This window comes from Fonsecaea monophora (assembly GCF_001642475.1).
Source record: "Fonsecaea monophora strain CBS 269.37 chromosome Unknown Scaff132, whole genome shotgun sequence".
In the NCBI taxonomy this organism is placed as follows: Eukaryota; Fungi; Ascomycota; class Eurotiomycetes; order Chaetothyriales; family Herpotrichiellaceae; genus Fonsecaea; species Fonsecaea monophora.
Genome location: NW_019174063.1, coordinates 1 through 19,480, shown reverse-complemented (window position 1 = coordinate 19,480; position 19,480 = coordinate 1). Strand labels below are relative to the sequence as shown.

Below are 19,480 nucleotides of genomic sequence, written 5' to 3'. Positions count from 1 at the left end.
CACTGTCCCCTTCCTCCTCTCACGCGACTGCTGCAGACCAACTCCTCCAAACACTGCGAGCATGGGCTTTGTCAGGTGGTCACTTCGCTGCATTCCTGGCTTGTCAGTCTTTGGCCTCCTGGTCCTGCTCGAGTCCGCCCTGAGGATTGTCGAGACAGAATGGCTTACCTTCTTCTACCCTCCGTTTCTCAAACATATCGCGAGTCCTGTCATTGCCCAGACTCTCTTCATCTCGTACTCGGTCCTTCTGCACATCCTTGCCCTCCTGTTCCCTCTACGACTCTGTGCCTCCGCATACGCCGCGACACGGGCAATCAAAGCCACCCACCTACGGTCGAAGGTCACTCTCAGCGACACTGTTCACCGCAATGGTCTTCGGGACGAATACCAGGGACTTGAATCCCAGCACGATATAGCGAAGCGACCAGGGGTCGTAACAATGGCGGTAGTCTTGCCCAGCTACAAAGAGGATATTGAGATACTTGAGACCTCACTGAGGGTTCTCGCCAGCCACACTCTGGCCAAATCTTCCTATGATGTTGGGGAGAATCTCGCACGATTTGGGCAGACAAATGACTGACCGGGACACAGATCTTCTTGGCCATGGAGGAGCGAGATCCAAACGGCGTCAACGTGGCTCGAAATTTGGTTCAACTATTCGCGGGAAAGTTTCGAGAGATGCAATATACTGTTCACCCGGCGGGTCTGCCTGGCGAAGCCCCGGGGAAGAGCAGCAATGTCAGCTGGGCAGCAAGGCAGATAGAAGCAAAATACCTGGACAACCCTGACTGGTCAAGCGTGCTAGTGACAGTTATGGACAGTCAGTGATTCAGAGAAGAAGAAAAGATGGAACAGAACCATACTGACGCGCCGCTAGGTGATACTCACCTCCTTGGTCAATATTTTGAGACAGTCCTCATCCACCACTTCCGCAACCACAAAGACCAAGGATTGACCGATATGACCCTGTACATGCCGCCCATTATTTTTGATCGCAATGCGCACCTGGTGCCCCAGATGGTGCGCATCGCCGACCTCATGTGGTGCGGGGCCGGGCTCTCTTGTTTTACCAGCAAACCCACCAGATTGACCGTTGCAATCCCAACCGCAGTTTATACCCTCCCACTTCCTCTTGTTTGCCTGGCAGGTGGGTGGGACACTGGGTCAGAAGCCATTGGTGAAGACATGCACATGATGTTGAAGTGCTATTTTGCCACACACGGCCGCTTGCAAATCAGGCCAATTCCGAGTCCGGCGAGCCAGTGTAATGTCACGACGGGAAGAGCTGGGATCCGCGGCTGGCTGGCAAACCATTCAGCTCGATACGCGCAAGGTCTTCGGCATATGTGGGGGTGTCTCGACACCGGATATGCTGTTCGCCAGTGGTGCAAGATTGGTCCGGAGTTTGTCACTCACAACCCATCTTCTCCTTCAAGCGAAGGGAGCTCATCAGATTCTGAGCGACCAAACCGGCCTCGTCACGTCGAGATATGCCTGAAACTCAGCCAGCATGCCCTCCATGGCCCCAGTCTTCGAAGATTCACCTGGCGAAATCTGATCCTTTTCAGTCGACTTTTTGAAGCGCACTTTTTACCGATCCATCTGTTCCTTGTTCTGACTGCCTCGGCCATATACTCTGCGCTCCCATATCCGATCACCTCTTGTCGACTTTTGACGGCTGCAATGGATCTCACCTCAGTCCTGCGCGGTATCAGTTTCGCATTGATGACGATCTACTTCGTTATCTTCTATGAAGGATATCACCAAGCTTGCATTGAGGCGAGGGAAAAGGAGATGAAGAAAGCTGGCCTGTATGAGGAGTTGGCTGATGAGTTTTCTTACCGCAAAAGATTCTCACTCATCACCTTGTGCGACTACGTGCTGTTCCCTATCGCCGGCACAGCATTCGGAAGCGTGCCTCTTCTTCAGGCAATAGCATCGCACTTCTGGACAGAGAAGCTTGTTTACCTTGTGAGTGCAAAGCCGGTCAAGACGGTCACCAAGAGTTCTGTTAGCGTCACGGTTATTGAGCGTGAGGTGGACGTCATGGATGTCTGAATATGAAGTTCGGGGTGGAGAGTGTGGAATTTGATAAACGTACCGCTTAGTGCAGCGCGGCACATGCAAGTCCCTCGGCATTACGGTGTGAATAGATCTGACGGAGTATTAGAGGCCTAGGTAGCGACGGTGTTAAGATAATCATAATATGAATGCTAATGACTGCGGATCATGAGTGACGGGCACAACCACAACACCAGAAGCACACGAAAGAACCCTCCGTCACGTGTGTCTTTGTTGCCTGTCGAAACTGGACACACGTCTTGGTGAATTTGCACCCAAGCCGCGCCCCTTTCACTCAACCTGGCGCCGTGGATATCACACCTCACCAGAACTGGCAGAACCGATTGGGCACCTGGAGAAACCCGTGTGTGAGTAGTTGCCTAGTTTCTGCTCCTTCCGAGCCCATCATTTGAGCATCAGCAGCTGAGCAGCGTTGTGCCGGAGGCACCGCGTTGCATATGAGGCGAAACGCGTCTCGGGTCATGGCCTAGCAATTGAGAAGACAACCGAGCCCAAACACCCCCTGTTCAAAAAAACCCCGGATCCACCTGCGTCCTGCTCACCACCATTATTTGCTCCATGCAACCGCCTGGCATTCCTGTCCGAGGTTGGGGATTTCCTTTGTCGACTGAGTCGCTCTTCCCTTCTTCAAACGGGGGATTTCCTTCCATTGGGCTCGAGTGCTAATTAATTTTTTTGATGGAAACCGCAGCCATGTCGACCAACTCTGGAAACAGCGGAGTCAAGAACCTTCGGGCAATGTTCGAGAACAAAGCCGGCGATCAATCCACCTCTCCCCCGAGTCGAGGCCGCTCTCCAAATCCCTCCGAGATATCCAACAACAGTAGACCTGTCAGTAAGGTCCGAGCAAGCTTCGTTGCAGTTGAAAGGCCCAACGAGAACGGAGGCGCGCCCCTGATAGGCCTGAGGAGGGCGAGTGAAGTGAGCAGTATGGGTGAGATTAAAGAGAATGTGATTGAGGACACGGAGAATGCAGAAAAGTCGCCAGTGCTCGCCGTCACTACAAAGAAGGAGGATGCCAAACCAGATCCACAAACAGCATCCGGTCCAATTAATGGCACAGTTGAAGGTGGATTGGGTACCATTCTGAAGGGATCTGCTTTTGTAGAGAACACTCCTACAAGACCATCAACGGAAGCAACCCATCTGACTGAGGCAATTTCGTCTGGTCGGATACAGGAGAAAATCCCTCGACCACCGTCAAAACCAGGAAACGAGTCTAATGCGGCAGAAATGGTCAAGAAAATGCAGGCAAAAGATGGTATCGTACCAGGACCACCTCGGACCACTAACCTCCAGACCACGAAAGATGCGCAGCCAGTCAAGCCGCCGCCTACGAGACAACAGATCAACATCAAGCCTATTCCTAAATCACCCACTGTGACAAGGCCTTCCCCTCGCACCCCAACTTCGCCAAAGCTCAATATCAGAGGGGGACCCGCCAAAATCAAGGGTGTGATGGAATCAGCGAAAGAAGCACAAAGAGCTAGAGAAGCAGCAAGATTACACGTCGAGAAATCGGAAAAGCCACAAGCATCAGCGCCACCGAAGATAGACACTAGTGCAAAGTCGAGCAAAAAGGATCAGGCACCTGTGACTCCTAAAGCTATCAGATCACCCACTACAGTCAAAACAAAAGCCCCCACCGTACCTGTTAAACTCCCCACTGCGGCAACCGCCACTACAGCTTCAACAGCTGCGAAGCATGATGCACAGCACTCGCCAACCGAGACCGATCGCAAACCGGTGGCGAAGAAACCGGCTACATCGTCGACACGACAACCTCGGGCCAGTAGCTCAGCCAGCACGTTTTCGTTGGCAAAGAAGGCTTCCCGCACATCACTCACGAACGGCCACGATAGACCGAAGTCTCGAGTCAGCGCGGCGAGACCAGACGAGGGTTTTCTGGCCAGAATGATGAGGCCTACAGCAAGCAGTGCGCAAAAGGTGCACGAAAAGGTGCAGGTCAGTAGTCCACCTAAGCACAAAACAGTGGCTCCAACCAAGGCTAGACAGCCTGTCAAGGAGAAGACACAGGAGACAACACGTGTGGAAACGCCTACCATGGTCGAAGAGGACAAAGAGAACTACTCCGATCTTGATGCGAATACTCTGCCCGATATAGCACACCCTTCACCACTGGAAGTTGTCAAGGAGGATCCGATGAACGGCCGTGTCGAAACGGAGCCACCTGCTCCTGAGCCGGTGGAGCCGGCACAGCAGGCCAGCGGTAAGATTGACGAGCTGGATTAGAAGGGAACAGTCCATTTTGGTCAGATTCATTTCAAAATGACCCAGTTTCATTTGTGATACTTCACCTATCAGCGATTTAGCGGTTCCTGGTATTGACAGCAATTTGATTTTCTGCTGGCATTCGAATGTCATTGATATTGTCCCATATTCGGCGTCTTCCTGTTCCTCGATACTGCTGTTCCTGCTTTGCGTGCGGACGCAACACTTTTGGTCTGCTGAGAAGGACAAACTTGAGGTCCTACTAGCTTTTCTCATTTTTCCTTCTTCTAGTCTTCGGGCCTTGTCGCACTCCAATCGAGAGAAGTGAGCGATGTCAGCTACATAGGTAAGCAAGCATCGGCCTTTAGTCGACCTATTCTAGCAGAAACTGGTGGTGAAATACGCAGTCCGCACTGACAGCCTTGCCAGCCTTGTGATTGTCCGAAAACGGTATAGCGCCGTCCTGGTTATTGATATACACATCCGGCCTCACAATGGTCCATCCGGTCCTATTCAAGTCGACTTCCGGTTTAGCCTACAGGTCTGATGCCTATTCAAGTCGATGTTGAGTCTAGCCTGAGCTTGGCATCACAGACTTCTTTGCGTTGCTCCTTTGATGCGTCTTCCCTCTTGCGATTCTTATTCACCTCTCTTTGCGGACTGTCCTTGGTGCGATTCCTTTCTCCTACGCCGTCATGTCTCCCCAGCAGCCCTACCCCAGCCCTTCAATGTCTATATCTCTTTATCTCGGATACTTCAAAGGACTGTCTGCTGCACTCGAGACGCATTATAAGGTAAAAGCATGGATCTGCCGTCGTTTCCATATCCATACCATCATAACCCCTCAAATTCTGAAACAAATTTAACAACCAGACATCCTACAAGCCGTCTGTGTCACTATCGGAATGAAATTTACAGCAGCAACAGCGGCGGCCTTCCTGGTCCTTACTTTGAGTCAGGTCGGCGCTCTCCCATCCCCTCAAGCCAACGACGACTCGGTTACGGGAAGCCAAGATCCTCCTGTCGATATTCCAATTTACTACGTCGACGAAGCAGACGTCGAGAAGCGGGACTCGCAAGGCCAACATCACGGCCAACATGGCGGTAAACCCAAAGGCCATGGCGAACACAAGTGGAAAGGCATGGGCCAGGGAAAAGGCAAGGGCCAACACGGGCCAATGCCAGACGACGATGACTCTGTTGACCTAACCCCTCTACTCGATCATCCCGACCCAGAAGTCCAGGAACTCGGTCGCCGTGCTGTTAAGGCCACCAAGTTCCACTGGTGGGAACAACAAGGTAACAGTGGCAAGTTTATGAATGTTGTGGTTGGGAACCCCAACGTTCGTCCCCTCGCGAATGTCAAGGAACAGGATCTATTGCCCAAGGAATTCAAGAAGCGCGATCTTGCTGCGCCTGCTGGTGCCAATGGTGACTCTGACTCCCAGCATGCAAAGGGCAAATGGATGGGCAATGAACACGATGCCGGCGAGGGCAAACATTCCCAAGGCCCTAGCGGCAATGAGCAATGGAAGCAGTGGAGGCAGAATCGTGGGCATGGGCCCATGGCTGATGACGAACAAGAGGAACAATAGAGGCTTCGAGTCCTCAGCGGCGCTGAAGTCGGAAGTTTCGGGTGATTCACCAACGACACTTGAAAACTCCTCTCGCTCTCACAAGGGCCACAATAACCCGGACGAGATGGTAGAGGCGCTCTCTTCAAGTCGATCAATTATCTGCTCAGCCACTTTTTCACACATCAACTCTCTTCACTTCTTTCTTATTTCAAACCCCTATTTTCCTTCCGTCGACCCCAGGATGGGGCCTTACGGTGTTTTCAGTTCTCCCGGATCGGCTCATACGAAAACCATGGTCCCGGCCCTCTGCTGCTTTGATAGCAGCCTAGCAGGATGAGATAAGGGGATATACACATTCATTTGCCGAGCCGGGCGGCATTCGTCATTCCTCTGCGCTGGACCTGCGTCGCAATAGATGGACGAATTGCTGTTTTTGTACCACAATAGCGTCTTCTAATAGTCGCTCATCCGTCTCTCCTTCGACTTTCCTCCCTTCTTTCCAACTCTATAAAAGAGGGAAAGCTTCGAAAGAGACGGCGACCTACGGCGCGCGGGAGGCTCTTGTGACTGGCTGTTCTTTCGTCCGGAACGACCGACCTACCCAAAGCACAAAGGCTCCCAGCTTACACTCATGTTTTCCAAGACCAGCCAACCGACCTGTCACACGGTTTTTTTCTCCAGGTTATGTATTGTCTCAATCTCAATCCTCTTTTCTTTCTCCTCGAATAGCCCGAATTGGCCCCCAAAAAAATGCCTTATTTAATGCCAGGATGAATGAATGCCCTGAAACTGCGATTCTCTTCTACCATATTAGACGCTCCCCGAGACGGAACGGAGGGGGGGGGTTTTATTTCGTTTTCAGAGATGAAAACCAGTCAGACAGAGGTGGCGGTGGCAGAGTGCAGAGTGCAGGGTGCAGAGCGTCTTTCGATCCATTTAACTTGGAATTCTGAGGCCCTGCCTGCCTGCCTGATACACTGCCGCTTTTTTTTCCACAGAGATTTTACATTTCGAACTTGTATGGTTTGGCCATATCGATTAACTCAGGGCTCTGGGCTCTCTTTTCCCCTCCTCCTCCTCCTCCTCCTCCTTCGTCTTCGTCTTCGTCTGTCGATGTCGATGTAGATTTCGTTGTTTTTCAGTCTTTTATTAGCTGTGCGGACAAAGTAAAAGAGACGACAAGACTTGAAATGTCATATACTCGTAAACGCTGGATGGGAGACTCTGAAATCCGACTCTCTGACTGACTCTGACTCCAAGATTGAAGTTTACTGATAGGAGTGGATTTATGGATTGACTCGTGTTCCGCCCTTTACCACCCACCGGCTGTTGCACCGCTACCCGACCTGTATACTAGGGATGTAGGCATCAAAGGCACCGGGATGAACTCGAACATGTCATGTATGGTATGTCACGTCCCATAACTTTTTTATTATCCCTATTTCCCCCTTCCCCCGGTTTTGTTTTCCTGAAAATGTGAATGGAGATATCTAACGAGCATGCAAGCACGCACGCACGCACGCAAACAAGCAAAGGAAGAGGCCGTGGTATCTATCCATCCCAATCCGCCAAATCCGTGTGACTCCGGCACATGATTGATACAAAAAAGAGTTCCCCCGTGAAGTTTTAGATCTTGATCCGTTCGCTCGTGGGAAGAAAGATCCCTGCCTACGCCACCGTCATGTCCCTCATTATCGCTTTGCTGTACACCGGTCATTTCCCCGACATGCTTCAAAACAGGAATCTCGTAGCCGTCGGTCGGCCACTCCGGGCTCTGTGGGTGCGGGAGAAGATGGCGATCAGTTCGGCTTCCGGCTGGCGGCTGCTGCTACGATGTCGATGTCGATATTCATGTCGTTGTTCGTTTCTGTTCCTCCGGAACCCATCCGCCAACTTCCAAGCCTGAGCTCACGCTGTGGAGGGTCGCCCCCAGTGTCGCCCGATCGGCAGCCATGGTGGAAAATTTTAAGCATGTCCATTCTGCTGCGGGCCCGCGGCCCCATTTACCTCTTTCTTCCCCAGCAAGTCTCGTCGTCTTCTGACTGCATCGGCGAGAGTTTCCAGCACTGTCTCGGTGTCTTCCCAACCTATACAGGCGTCGGTGATGGAGACGCCGTATTTCAGCCCGGCCTTGCCTTCCGGAGGTACTTTTTGGTTTCCTAAAGAGCCAAAAGTAAGCATGACGGCGTAAAACCACATGGCAGGACGTGAGGAAGAGTACGCGCGCAGGAAGAGGGACGAAGACGTTCATGCTTACCTTCATTGATATGACTCTCGATCATGACCCCCATGATAGCCTCCTCGCCTGCAGCGATCTGGTCTGCCAGCACCTTTGCGACCTTGGGCTGGTTCTTGTGCTGCTTCTCACTGTTCCCATGGCTGCAATCCACCATGACGCGCTCGTTCAGTCCCTTCTTGCGTAACATCTCTTTGGCATTCTTTATCGACGTGGCGTCGTAATTTGTCCCGGTGGTGCCGCCCCTCAGGATGACGAAGCAGTCCTCGTTCCCCACGGTGCCAACAATCGCCACCACACCAGGCTTGGTCACGGACAGGAAGTGATGAGGATGTTTCACCGCACCGATTGCATCAATCGCCACACCGAGTGTGCCGTCTGTACCGTTTTTGAAGCCCACGGGGAAACTCAGACCGGACGCGAGTTCTCGGTGTAGCTGGCTCTCCGTTGTCCTGGCACCTACGGCCCCGATCGAGAGCAGATCGGCCAGAAACTGGGGGGAAATAGTATCCAGCATCTCGCTGGCAATCGGCATCCCTTTCGACGTCAAATCGACAAACAATTGTCTCGACAATCTCAATCCTTTGTTGATCAGGAAACTACCGTCGATCTCCGGGTCGTTGATCAAGCCCTTCCACCCCACCGTCGTGCGCGGCTTCTCCAAGTAGGACCTCATCACAATGACTAGTTCGTCTTTGTACTTCTCCTTCATCTTGAGTAGACGATCGCAGTATTCGAGCGCCGAGACGGGGTCATGGATGCTGCAGGGGCCGATAATCACGAGGAGGCGGCGCAGGGGATCCCTGTCTTGGACCACGGAGACACAGTCGGAGCGACCTGCAAGCACCGTGGACTTGCTGGCAGGAGTCTGGGGGATTTCATGTTGGAGCAGATCTGGAGGGGTGAGGGGGTTGTAGCCTCTGACTAAAGTTCCTCATTAGCATGGGTCAGTCTGATCTCGAGGTTTCAAATTGTGCGGTTTGGTTTTCGACGACCGACCGAAAGGTGAAATGACAAGAGGAGAGAGGTGGATACTCACTTCGCCAGTCTTCGGTAGACTCCTTGTTGCCGACGTTGGGGTTGGTGATGTAGTACGACTGAAGAAGCGATCATATATGAGTCAAGTTGTCTTCCACATGCGAGACCCTGCAGAAATGGAGTCGGTAGGAGGCGCAGAAACTCACAGCCATGGTTATTGGTCTTGTACGTCGACAGGATAGATTGGCAGAAGTGTTGAAGAAATTGACAGGAAGCCAATGGCGAACAGAATCACCGAGGTTGTCAAGTAGAATGATCGTAGAATGAAGAGAAGCAAACTGCGGAGGCGGTCACTGTGGTCTAAAAAAAAAGTTTCCGTGGAGAGATCGAGGGGCGTCTTTGGAGTCTCGACCTCTTTTTTTCATGTGCCTTGCATGACATGACGCATTATTCAGGTCCTCGCCGATAGGTCCGTCTTCCATCTTCCCATCACCCCATTTCAAGCCACAGGGCCGTCACAACCTTGCCATCGAGACATGCCACATACCTCGTCTTGCCCATACAAATAGTATATTGTCCCAGGACCTCAAACTATGCGATGGATGAGAAAGTCTGCACAAGTATTAATATTCCTCCTGGGCTCATCCAGGACTGATTCGTGGGTAACGTTGCTTCATCTCCTTTCCGTGTCTCTACCCTCTAGCAGTAAAGTCTCTACCTGTCGCGCTCTATGCTTCTCTAGCCTCACGCATTCTCTGGGTTCAAAGTGTGTGTAGCGGTCTTCTTCTGAGGTTTTCAAAGATGGTGCTACAGCCCATCATTGTCCTCCTCTCTTCCATCTCGCCAAATTTTCCCCTGGCCGTCAATGTGCTTCCTTAAAATCCATTGGTTGCCAGCGCTAAGGACGATGCATCGCGGAACAGATCGATCAGGCATCCTGCTGACCATGCTTGAGTGGGTGACTAACGTCCAAAATATCAGTATATTATTCTCATCATGTTCCTCAGGCTTTGCGAAACTTACCGAATCCGCGCAGAATGACCCATTTTTGTTCGTTAACTCTGTCAATCCCTTCCAGGGACTATCCTTAATCGCTTGCTTGCATCCTTCAAGTCGTCTTGTGACCTGCTGGTACGACTCCATTCTCCCCGCAGAGTCCGTCCGGCGCTTCAGATCAAAGTAGAGTAACGCGCGCAAGAAGAAGCCTGTGGGCCATAACCATTCGGGCCCCTGATGATAATTTCTCCCTTTGGATGTTGCAAAATCCGTCGAGTCTTCCGAGTTGTTGTAATATGGTCGGTAGTTCAAGTCAGAAGGGTCCAGCGTCGCCATTCCGGTAGGACCGCGAAGCACGTCGTCCGCCACTTTCAGCGCATGCAGTGCTCGTTCTGGAGTGAAGAGATCTGGAGCGACCACCATGGCAATTGGGAAGTTCGGTCGCAACTGATAATCCTCGTACTCTTTTCCAGACTTGTAGAGATCTTTATAGATCCCCCTCCGGTTGATAATCTTTGGGTCCACATCGTCGTCAATGTCATCTTTCGGATTCACGGGAATCCAGTAGCATTTTTCGAAATTGGCTCGAATACGGTCAGCCCACTCAATGAAGGAGATCTTCTCGCCGGAGTCGGCTTCAACACCTGACCATGGATAGTTCCCTGCCTCGTGGAGCTGGCCAACCCATCTCAGCGCACTGTATAGAAGTCCTGTAATCTCAACGGCAGCCCCGTCTCGAGGTGTGCCAGGAACGCCTTTGCTACCAGCTCGTTCACTCTCGCCCATTTTGTCCATCCACGTTCCGCAGTTCCACTGACTGCCTCCGAAAATGATGCCAGTTTTCCAATCGACATGGACCTCGATTTGGAACCCTTCCGGTCGCATCTGCATGTCCAGCTGAGGCCCAGCATTATGTTCTCGAAAAGACAACCCAGATGCGTGTCGTTGTAAGATCTCTTGGATGATCTCTTGAACAGTGGATTCTTTCGAATAGGCCCGCGGATCATCCCAAGGGAACCACGTGTCATCGTACGGTAAGAACCGACGAGGAACTTTTTCCTGCAGAATAGACAGTCCATCTGGTGCAATCTTGGTATAATCTTGGATATTTTGTAAGAAGAACCATGGCGAGTCTCGAGAGTTGTATCTTGGGGCGGCGCCGCTGCTCAACAGGTTGGGTATCATGCCATGTTTTAAGACACTTCCAAACGCCTTGATGTGCTGTTTGGCTTCCGCAAACCGACCCGTACACAGATATAGACCTCGAAGAGAGATGAAAACATCACGACCCCAGCATCGAGCCCATGATACAGAAAAGTGAGGCAATCCAGCAGCGAGCGATGGCACACTTTTGTCTGGCCACAGTGACGCAGATTTGACATATCCTGTCTGTTGGATGCTCACCACAGCCAGACTCTGTAAAAAGTTTTGACCATGTTGAATGTTTGGGCTCATCAGCTCAATAGCTCTCTTGAAAGCCGCATCATACGCTGTCTGTAGGATCAAAGCAAAATAACGCGGCAGAAGAAAGCTTGGAATGACCCGTACTGCGTCGAATCGTTCCTTTAGCCATTGTGCAGGCTTTTGTAGTCGAGTATAGTCCTCTTTCTTGGCTATTCTCTCCATCCGTCCAACCAGGAAATCTAGAGCCCACTGTCCTTGTCGAAGGTGGTTGCAGAGAGGGTGCCCCAGATCGTTCCGACGGACAATGGGTTCCAAAACGCTCCACCAGCCTTGAAGGCCTGCATAGACGAGTGGGCCATGATTGGGAACGTTATATACCCCGTCTTGTCCGTCACTGGTATCCCTTTCCTCTGCCTCGCATCGATAGAGAACAAAATTAAGATCGATAAGATCGAGCTCGCCGAACGCTTCATCAGTCCCGCTGGAGATGAAGGCTCCAAGACCAAGGGAGTGCTCGGCAGATGGAACCCAGGTCTCGAAAAGTGCAATCGATCCGGGGGGAAAGAAGTCGGCAATAGTGATGGTAGTGTCACCATTTTCGGTATGAATTGTGCTGCCTTTGATATTTCTCACGCGAGAGGGTAGACCAACAAGGTATTCTTTGTCGCCTAGCGCCTCTTTTTTGGCTTGCTCGCTTTGGTCAACTTCCAGCACCCATGCACCGAGAGGACGGACTTTGGTTCCAGCAAGGTGTACAGGACTCATGCCGCCATTTCCGTTGCCGAAGCCAGGGAAAGCAGTATGAGCTATCAGGAAATATCCTTTTCGCGAGTCCGGATGCACTCTATGGAGAGTGATGAGCTCGCCCTCATGGTGAAGGAAGGTCTCATCATACCCATCCTTGCCCATCATGGTGTGGATATGGTTCATGAGCTTCTTGACGCCCGCTATTCCTCCCTCGCCAGCACCAGTATGGACTTCGCCCTCAGAGCTGATGGATGCGTATCTGCGATTCTCGTTCACAAGATCGACAAGCTTTGGGTAGATCTCATCGAAGCCCATGACGCTGCCTGTTGCACAACCGCACATATTTACAAGTGCAGCTGTAGGTAACGTGTCCCTGGCATCTCTCTTCTGAGCGGGCATTTCGTTATCATGGGTACAATCCATGAATAGAGCATGTACCGGGGATTCTCTGATATGTTTGACTAACTCACGAGTTTGTGGGCCATCGCCATTGGCAGAGCCGTTTTCGAGCTTGTTGTGTAGACTGGAGGGCACGTTGAGTTCAAAGCTGCCAATTGGTCGACCACAATGCCGGTGGACAACCCTGCTCAATTCTTGTGTGCTCCAAGCTTGCATAGCTTCTCGAATCAAGGCACTCAGTCCAAGCCGCTTGACAAAAACGTAATCCATTTGCTCATTGCCAGTAAAGAGCTCAGCGAACACTGCCAAGTTCGGCTGTACCTTTCTCGCCTCGTCTAGAAGGTATTCGGCAACGTGGATTGGAGTCGAGTGGCAATTATCGATCCGGAAAGCTGTAAAGTATTTGGCCATCAATCGGACATACTTTGTCATATGCTCCCACAGATAAGGGTTGTCTTCGGGGCCTTTGCCGTATCTCAGCTTGACACAGTCGCTCCACGGAATGAGTTCTCTTCTTAGATATGGTCTCCAATCAGGACCTGCATTGTCTTTCATGGCATCGGCTGCCCAAATCCACCCGTTGACCGCCAGTGACAGCGCCTTCGGGTCATGTTTAGCTGTTGTCTTGTTTTGCGGGAGCCGAGCGAAATAAGTCTCTATCAGGGGATTTTCTTTGGTGATGGGACCGAGTCTTGGGCCATGCGAGTCCATTCTTGTGTATTGCAGCCTTCCCTTCGTCTGGTCTAAAATTGCAGCACAGTCGGCATCAAACTCCTTGTAGAAAGGAAGGTTGAGCTCATTGATAATTGCCGTGATCTCTTCCTCTGCTGGCTTGGTGTCCGCTCCGTCTTTGTACCGTCCAAACAGAGTGGTGAGAATGGCAGCGCCAACCCCAGGGTCGACTTTGCGCGAAAATCGTCCATCAATCCGAAGACGCGAATGCTGGCCATCAACGCGGAGACTGTCCAGCATACCTTTGTCCAGGATGAATGCCGCCTTTTGAGAGAGAGACCACGATTTGAGAGAGTCAAGACCACCACCTATCGCATTCTCGAAACCCTCAGGAGGTAATTTGACTGCGCCTTTTTTCCATGCTTCAATCACAGCCTGAGTGTCTGACTTGACATCGCAGACGAAGTATTCCCAGAGCCGGATCTTGTGGATGACATGCTCGTTTATGCCCGCCACAACCAGGTCCAGATCGCTGGTACTGTTGAAGACAGTGGGGAGACCGAGAGATGTGAGATTGTTGCTGTACTCGAGGAGAGCATTGTCAACATCGAGCGCCGATTCCAACCAGGGAGCAGTTTCCACACTGTAACCAGCCTCAGGGTGTTCCTCGAGCCATTTGCTGTTGTTGGCAGTATGATTGAAGACAACATCAGTCAGGCCCAATAGTTCGTGTTCCTCTTCCATGGATTTGACCATTCGGGCGACATCATCTTCACCGCCAGGGAAGAGATTCGCGTCAAACGCCAACTGGTCGTACAAGCTATACGGCGAGTTTGACTCTCCCCTTTGTTGTAGTGGTGTAAAGTGGACCATGTTGTAGCCTCTTGCACTAATCCCCCTCAGATGCTTCTTCCAGTCCCCAGGGTAATTGCCCATGAACTTGGAAACCACGGAGAAAATTCCCAGAGCATCGAGGGGCAGACAGCTGCCACCAAGGCGCAGGCTCGGCTCAATGTCGACATAGTATGTGGGAGTACGTGTAGGCTCAGGAGACTCGACGTCGCCTGTAGCAAACTCTGGCAATGGGCTGTAGGTTGTATAAAATGAGAACGCGCCGGCGGAAGTGATGGGGATGTCGATCTCAAGCGTTCGATTGAAGTCTGGGTGCAGCTTGAATTCGTGATAGCGCTTTCGGTCGAACGGTTGACCCTTTAAGGGAAAATTGACCCAGAGACTTCCTTGCCGGCATATCGAGCTGGTCCCTTCAATGGCAAATCGCAGGTAGTATGCAGGCTCGGTCGGCGCAGGCAAGTAGATGTACTCGTTGGGAACATCCGGAGCTCCAGCATCAGTGAGCGGCAAGAGGTACACCTGACGGGTGCTCTGATGGGTTTTGGGAGGCATGTCGCCGGCTCGATGAGGGTGCGAAGCGAAACTTCAGAAGGGCTGCCCTTGCGTGACTTTTCTATATCATTGTCCGATAGCTACTGCTTAACTGGCAAAGCTGAATGTTGCACGAACCGGAGGTGAAGGCTAGTCACGATCCTGTCAAGAAGATAGAAATCTATTCGAGAGACTGAATTGTGGTATCAATACAAAGGTAAGAGATGAGAAGCCCTTCAGGCAATGATAGCTCACCAAGCAGGTGAGGAGGAAGAAACACTGCGACGACGGTGGTGTGTAAACCTCATTATTATGCCACGCTGAGCAGCGTACTAAGCAGAAAGCGGGAGCAAGAGCAGCTACTACTCGACCCCCGCCACCTTGGAAGCCACGTTTGTCCTGTGTTGGTGTCAACACCTCGACGGGTGCTGCTGAGTGGTGGACAAGTGATGAATGGACGATTTGAGATGGAAAAGTTCAATTCTCAGACACGTTCCTGCATCCCACTCTCAGGTTTAACGGAGAAAATGCCAGTGTACCCGGCGAATGGTGGAGGAGCAAAGCAGGATTCCTAGGGGGGACTACGCCTAAATGACGCCTAGTAGCGGGTGCTTATCGTTAAGCTCGTTAAGCGCAAGGTCCGCCTCACCCTCGCAACTAACTCATGTGTACCATTGCTCGTTCTCGTGGCGTCAGTGGCTGATTCGGAGTGCCAAAGTTGTGGAACGCGGGATGGGCTTCAAGGACAGACTGGCCATCATCATTCAGGGCACACCCTCGCGCCCTCGTTTCAGGACCCGGCACGGAGTCCCAGTAGATCAACCGAGCGGAGGTACTGAACCCGATTCTTGACCGCTTCGACCAGATCAAACCCAAGATCCAGGGAATGCGACTTGGCTACTGCTGCCTTGATCTTCCGATTGCATACCCACAGACCGACTCCCAGAATCATTGGTACTATTGGATTTTAGAGAGTAGGTAGGATATTCTTTTCTGCCCTTGGACATCATCGTGGCGAGAGGTACACGCTGTGCTGGCGTATACCAAAGACGGTGTCAACGATTGTTGTTCCGGTGTCCGTTCTTTTGGCAATAACATCCGCCGATGCTGTGCTTGCGGCCAATTGCCTGCGTGTTGGAGGACTTGGGATTGGAACTTGCGGTAAGACCATGTTGGAAAATTTCAATATTTTACGCTCTCATGGTTATGTGCGGACGGTAGTGGATCAGAACCACTCTCTCGTACATCGTATATCCTGTACTACTGTGGACACCGCCGTGAACCGTGGTTGAAGAAGGTCCTCCTGCGGGCAGCTTTTCAGAGAAAATTCTGTTCTCGCTTGGCGGGCAGACAGATGGACAACCCGGCAGATGATGGACGCCACGATGATCGATGCGATGGCAACAGAGCTATTGTCGCCGCTTGAAAGAGATCATTGTTTTCCTTCGCTCGCTAGCGAGGATAGGCAGGCTTGGAGATGGTGTGATAGGAACAGCGGCAATCGACATCATCACTTGCAGATCGAGGGGGAATCTGGGGAAGCCGGTGCTAGCCTGTCGCTGTTACATCAAGTCGGCTGAAGAGTTGAATTTACCGCGGTCTTGGAGGCATCTGCAAAGGGCAATTTGAGCCTGAGGCGTGTGCGCGTGCACATTAAGGGTTTTTTTTAGCAGTGGAATTGAGTGAGAAGGACAGCCTTGATGGAGCCGAACCCCGAGGAGTGGAAGGTCTGGAGAACGGCGAAGAGGGGAGGACAAGAACGCTGATTCAATGCCCAGCCTTCTTAGCCGCAAGTTCTACGCAATGAGGCTGTTTCTATTACGTCTAGTTTTGGTCCTCGTCCTCCTCCAGGCAAGTTTGACAGTCGTGTTTATGAAAGGCTTCTTTTTTCTCTCCGCACGTGTCGCCAGAGAATTTTTCTGGTCAAATTCAGAGCCCTGATGATGCAAGCCTCGGATATCGCGTCAATGCTACTTATTGTGATGTAAGTCGTAGGGAATCCGGGGCAGAGTACACTGTTTGTAGCCAACCTTCACTTCTAAAATCCATTCGTCCCAATCTTTGCAGACTTAGAACAATACCCTACATTCGCAGACTCATTTTACTCGTATCCTACAGTCTTCCTCTTAAAGCCCTTTCTGCCTCTTCACAGCGCTCCAGGGGCATCACCGTACTTAGATCTCGACTTGTGACACAACCTACTCCTGTGGGAAGAAAAGTCTTCTTCTACCACATTCTTGAAGTCCATTCTATTGCAACCAAAAGCCAACATGACCAACCACGCCAACGCAACTGTCACCTATGGCCGTGGTGGCGCCGGTCAGTACATGCTCCAGCAACCCGCAGTTGGCCTTTAGCGAATCAGCCTTGTCTAACTTTGTTCATCAGGCAACGTCACCACCAAGACTAAACACTCGCCGTCTTTCGAACCTCAGACCACTCCTTCTTTAAAATCCAAGACGTACACCACCGGACGAGGCGGGACTGGCAACATGGCCAAGAACGACTTTGAGCACCCAGAGGAAGCCCGCCGCGCCCAAGATGTCGATGTACCCGCAATTACAATTCCGGAGGGCGTCCACCACACCGGCAGAGGTATGCATGGACTAAGTGTTGAGTCACGAACTATTTCAAGCTAATATTTGATCTGCAGGTGGTGCCGCCAACCTGTACAAGCCCACCGAGGAAGAACAACGCAAAGCTCGCGCACACAACGAGAAAGTGCGATCCGACTCCTTCAACAAAGAACGCAGCACTATCCGCTCACTAGCCGAGAAGACAAAGGAAACCTTGACCGGCAGTCATAGCGATGATAAATGATCAGACAGACACGAGAATGCGCAAGTTGTCCACGGTGCGACAAGAATTCTGGTTCATGGGAGCGTTCAGATGCATGCGGTGTGTTTTATTGGCAAGGCATGGAAGGTTGAAGGTTTTGAGGATGCATTTGTTCTTGTTCTTTCCGTCTACTTGGTCTATAATGATAGTGTGACGCCATGAGGGCGGCAAGTTGAATGCTACACGAATATTGATTGGTTCAAACTTCGGTCACGGTTCTGCAAGGGCGTGCGAGGATGCACCCGCGAGAGAACTCTGGAATACAAGTACATTCCTATTGGAGAGACTGGTCTCATGTCAAGACTCCTGAGACGCCTTAGTTGTTGTACTATTACTTGCCCAAAAAAACGCCAGGAGGGATGTTGCTGGGCTGCAAAGTGGAGCGGCAAGTGTTTGTACCTCGTGCTCGTACCTCGTGCTCGTAGACAAGTATCCCGGCGAGCTGCACATGCCAACAGACAACAAACGAAAAACGCGCACCAATTCCATGGTCACACGGCGTCAGACCCATCATCGAAGCAGCCCCAGCAGTACGAGGTAGCCATGTCAACCTCGTGGACCTTGCTCTGCACGGCCCTTTGACGCCTTGATTCGGGTTGCGAGACCGGCGATCCGAGAGAAAAAGTGACGTGTCACACGAGGCACCCGCCACTGACCTCATACCAAGGGCAGCGGCACCGGCGGTAGGATTGGAAGCATTCGCGTGAACAAGATCTAGAAGAGGTGTGGAAGGCTCTTGACAATGACTGGCCATCCGCCGAAAGCTGCGACTGGCGTTGGTGGAGTTCAGGATTGTTGGGTGGTTATCATTTTATTTCATTTTATTTTTTATTTTTTGGTTTATCCTTGACTTGTGGGCTTTTGGCAAACTACCTATGCTATTCATGTAGAGGGACAAACAAATACGGGGGCGGAAGTTTGGGGGAGTAAGGGGGAGGGAGGATCTAGTTGGGACTAAATTGCGGCAGATGTGCAGGATCGACGACTTGGGTGTGTTTGCCGCGAGCCCCGAAGGTCTGTACAGGTGAAGAGGGGGCAAGAAGAGTTAAGAACAGATGGCAAACAAGGTGGGGATTGGAATCAACTACAAGTACCTACATGTATGTACGAGGTACTTGATCCAAGTACATGGGACATAGCCTATCGACCTACCTAAGTACCTTAGGTACCTCCCTAGGTATGTATCTAGGTAACATATACCTAGTAGATAGCCTAGCACCTGCAGCAAACTCCCCAAACACCACCTCCTTGTACGAGGTACAGGCCAGAGTGCCAGATCATGAACATCTATGTATGTCAGGGGCGGTGGATATGTAAACCCTACCTTTTGGCTAGGTTGCTAAGTACCTAGGTAGGTGGGTAAGCGGTTGCCTTCGAGAGGCAACTACTGTACCTACCTCCCTCCTCGTACATATATGTAGCTAACTGCTAGCCATCTTGGTCAAACCTGTCGGATGCGCATCCGCCTGCATTGTTGGGAGATCCCAGAGCTATTCACTAGGTGCCCGTCAAAACGTTGAAAACAACTTCTGCTCGTGCTTCAAGCGATAGGTCGATCTCAGACTGATCCGGCTACTTGGGCCTGGATAAGAGCCTGCAAGTGGCTGTGTCCGAGGTTCTCCTCATGATGATGGTGTTTTCTCTTTCTTCACTACTGGGGCCACCAGGGAGAAGTGGCCAACATGGGCCATTGTCCAAAGAGACTCTCAGACTCTCTGGGTGACTGCAACTAAGAGCGACCGATCCTCGCCTGAGGGTCGCTTTGCTCTTTCCCCCCGGTCCCCCTACTAGACTCTACCACCTCTACTCCATCCACTACATCTACTTTTGTACTTGTACGGCTCCCACACTTGACCTAAAGGCCGAATGCTTGAACCTTTTCTTACTAAAACACAAACCCACCCGATGTTCCCCCCCTCCCCCCTTCACCACCCTC

At 51.6% G+C, this 19,480-nt stretch overlaps 5 protein-coding genes across 5 annotated transcripts; 4 read left to right on the top strand and 1 right to left on the bottom strand.

Moving 5' to 3' along the window:
• Positions 1 to 61: 61 nt before the first annotated feature.
• On the top strand, positions 62 to 2,058 carry AYO21_10800 (hypothetical protein; the record flags this gene model as incomplete). Its single annotated transcript, XM_022660708.1, has 3 exons — positions 62 to 538; positions 592 to 820; positions 878 to 2,058. 3 exons carry the CDS (start codon positions 62 to 64, stop codon positions 2,056 to 2,058), a joined length of 1,887 nt encoding a protein of 628 aa, XP_022506965.1.
• Positions 2,059 to 2,775: 717 nt separating this feature from the next.
• Positions 2,776 to 4,335, top strand: AYO21_10799 (hypothetical protein; the record flags this gene model as incomplete). Its single annotated transcript, XM_022660707.1, has 1 exon — positions 2,776 to 4,335. The coding sequence occupies one exon, from the start codon at positions 2,776 to 2,778 to the stop codon at positions 4,333 to 4,335; it is 1,560 nt and encodes a 519-aa protein (XP_022506964.1).
• Positions 4,336 to 5,219: 884 nt separating this feature from the next.
• Positions 5,220 to 5,909, top strand: AYO21_10798 (hypothetical protein; the record flags this gene model as incomplete). Its single annotated transcript, XM_022660706.1, has 1 exon — positions 5,220 to 5,909. One exon carries the CDS (start codon positions 5,220 to 5,222, stop codon positions 5,907 to 5,909), a length of 690 nt encoding a protein of 229 aa, XP_022506963.1.
• A 1,947-nt stretch (positions 5,910 to 7,856) lies between these two features.
• On the bottom strand, positions 7,857 to 14,727 carry AYO21_10797 (hypothetical protein; the record flags this gene model as incomplete). The annotated part of the gene is made up of 4 exons (XM_022660705.1): positions 7,857 to 8,050; positions 8,149 to 9,051; positions 9,167 to 9,224; positions 10,129 to 14,727. The coding sequence occupies 4 exons, from the start codon at positions 14,725 to 14,727 to the stop codon at positions 7,857 to 7,859; spliced, it is 5,754 nt and encodes a 1,917-aa protein (XP_022506962.1).
• Positions 14,728 to 16,976: 2,249 nt separating this feature from the next.
• On the top strand, positions 16,977 to 17,526 carry AYO21_10796 (hypothetical protein; the record flags this gene model as incomplete). The annotated part of the gene is made up of 3 exons (XM_022660704.1): positions 16,977 to 17,025; positions 17,095 to 17,301; positions 17,360 to 17,526. 3 exons carry the CDS (start codon positions 16,977 to 16,979, stop codon positions 17,524 to 17,526), a joined length of 423 nt encoding a protein of 140 aa, XP_022506961.1.
• Between the last annotated feature and the right edge of the window lie 1,954 nt (positions 17,527 to 19,480).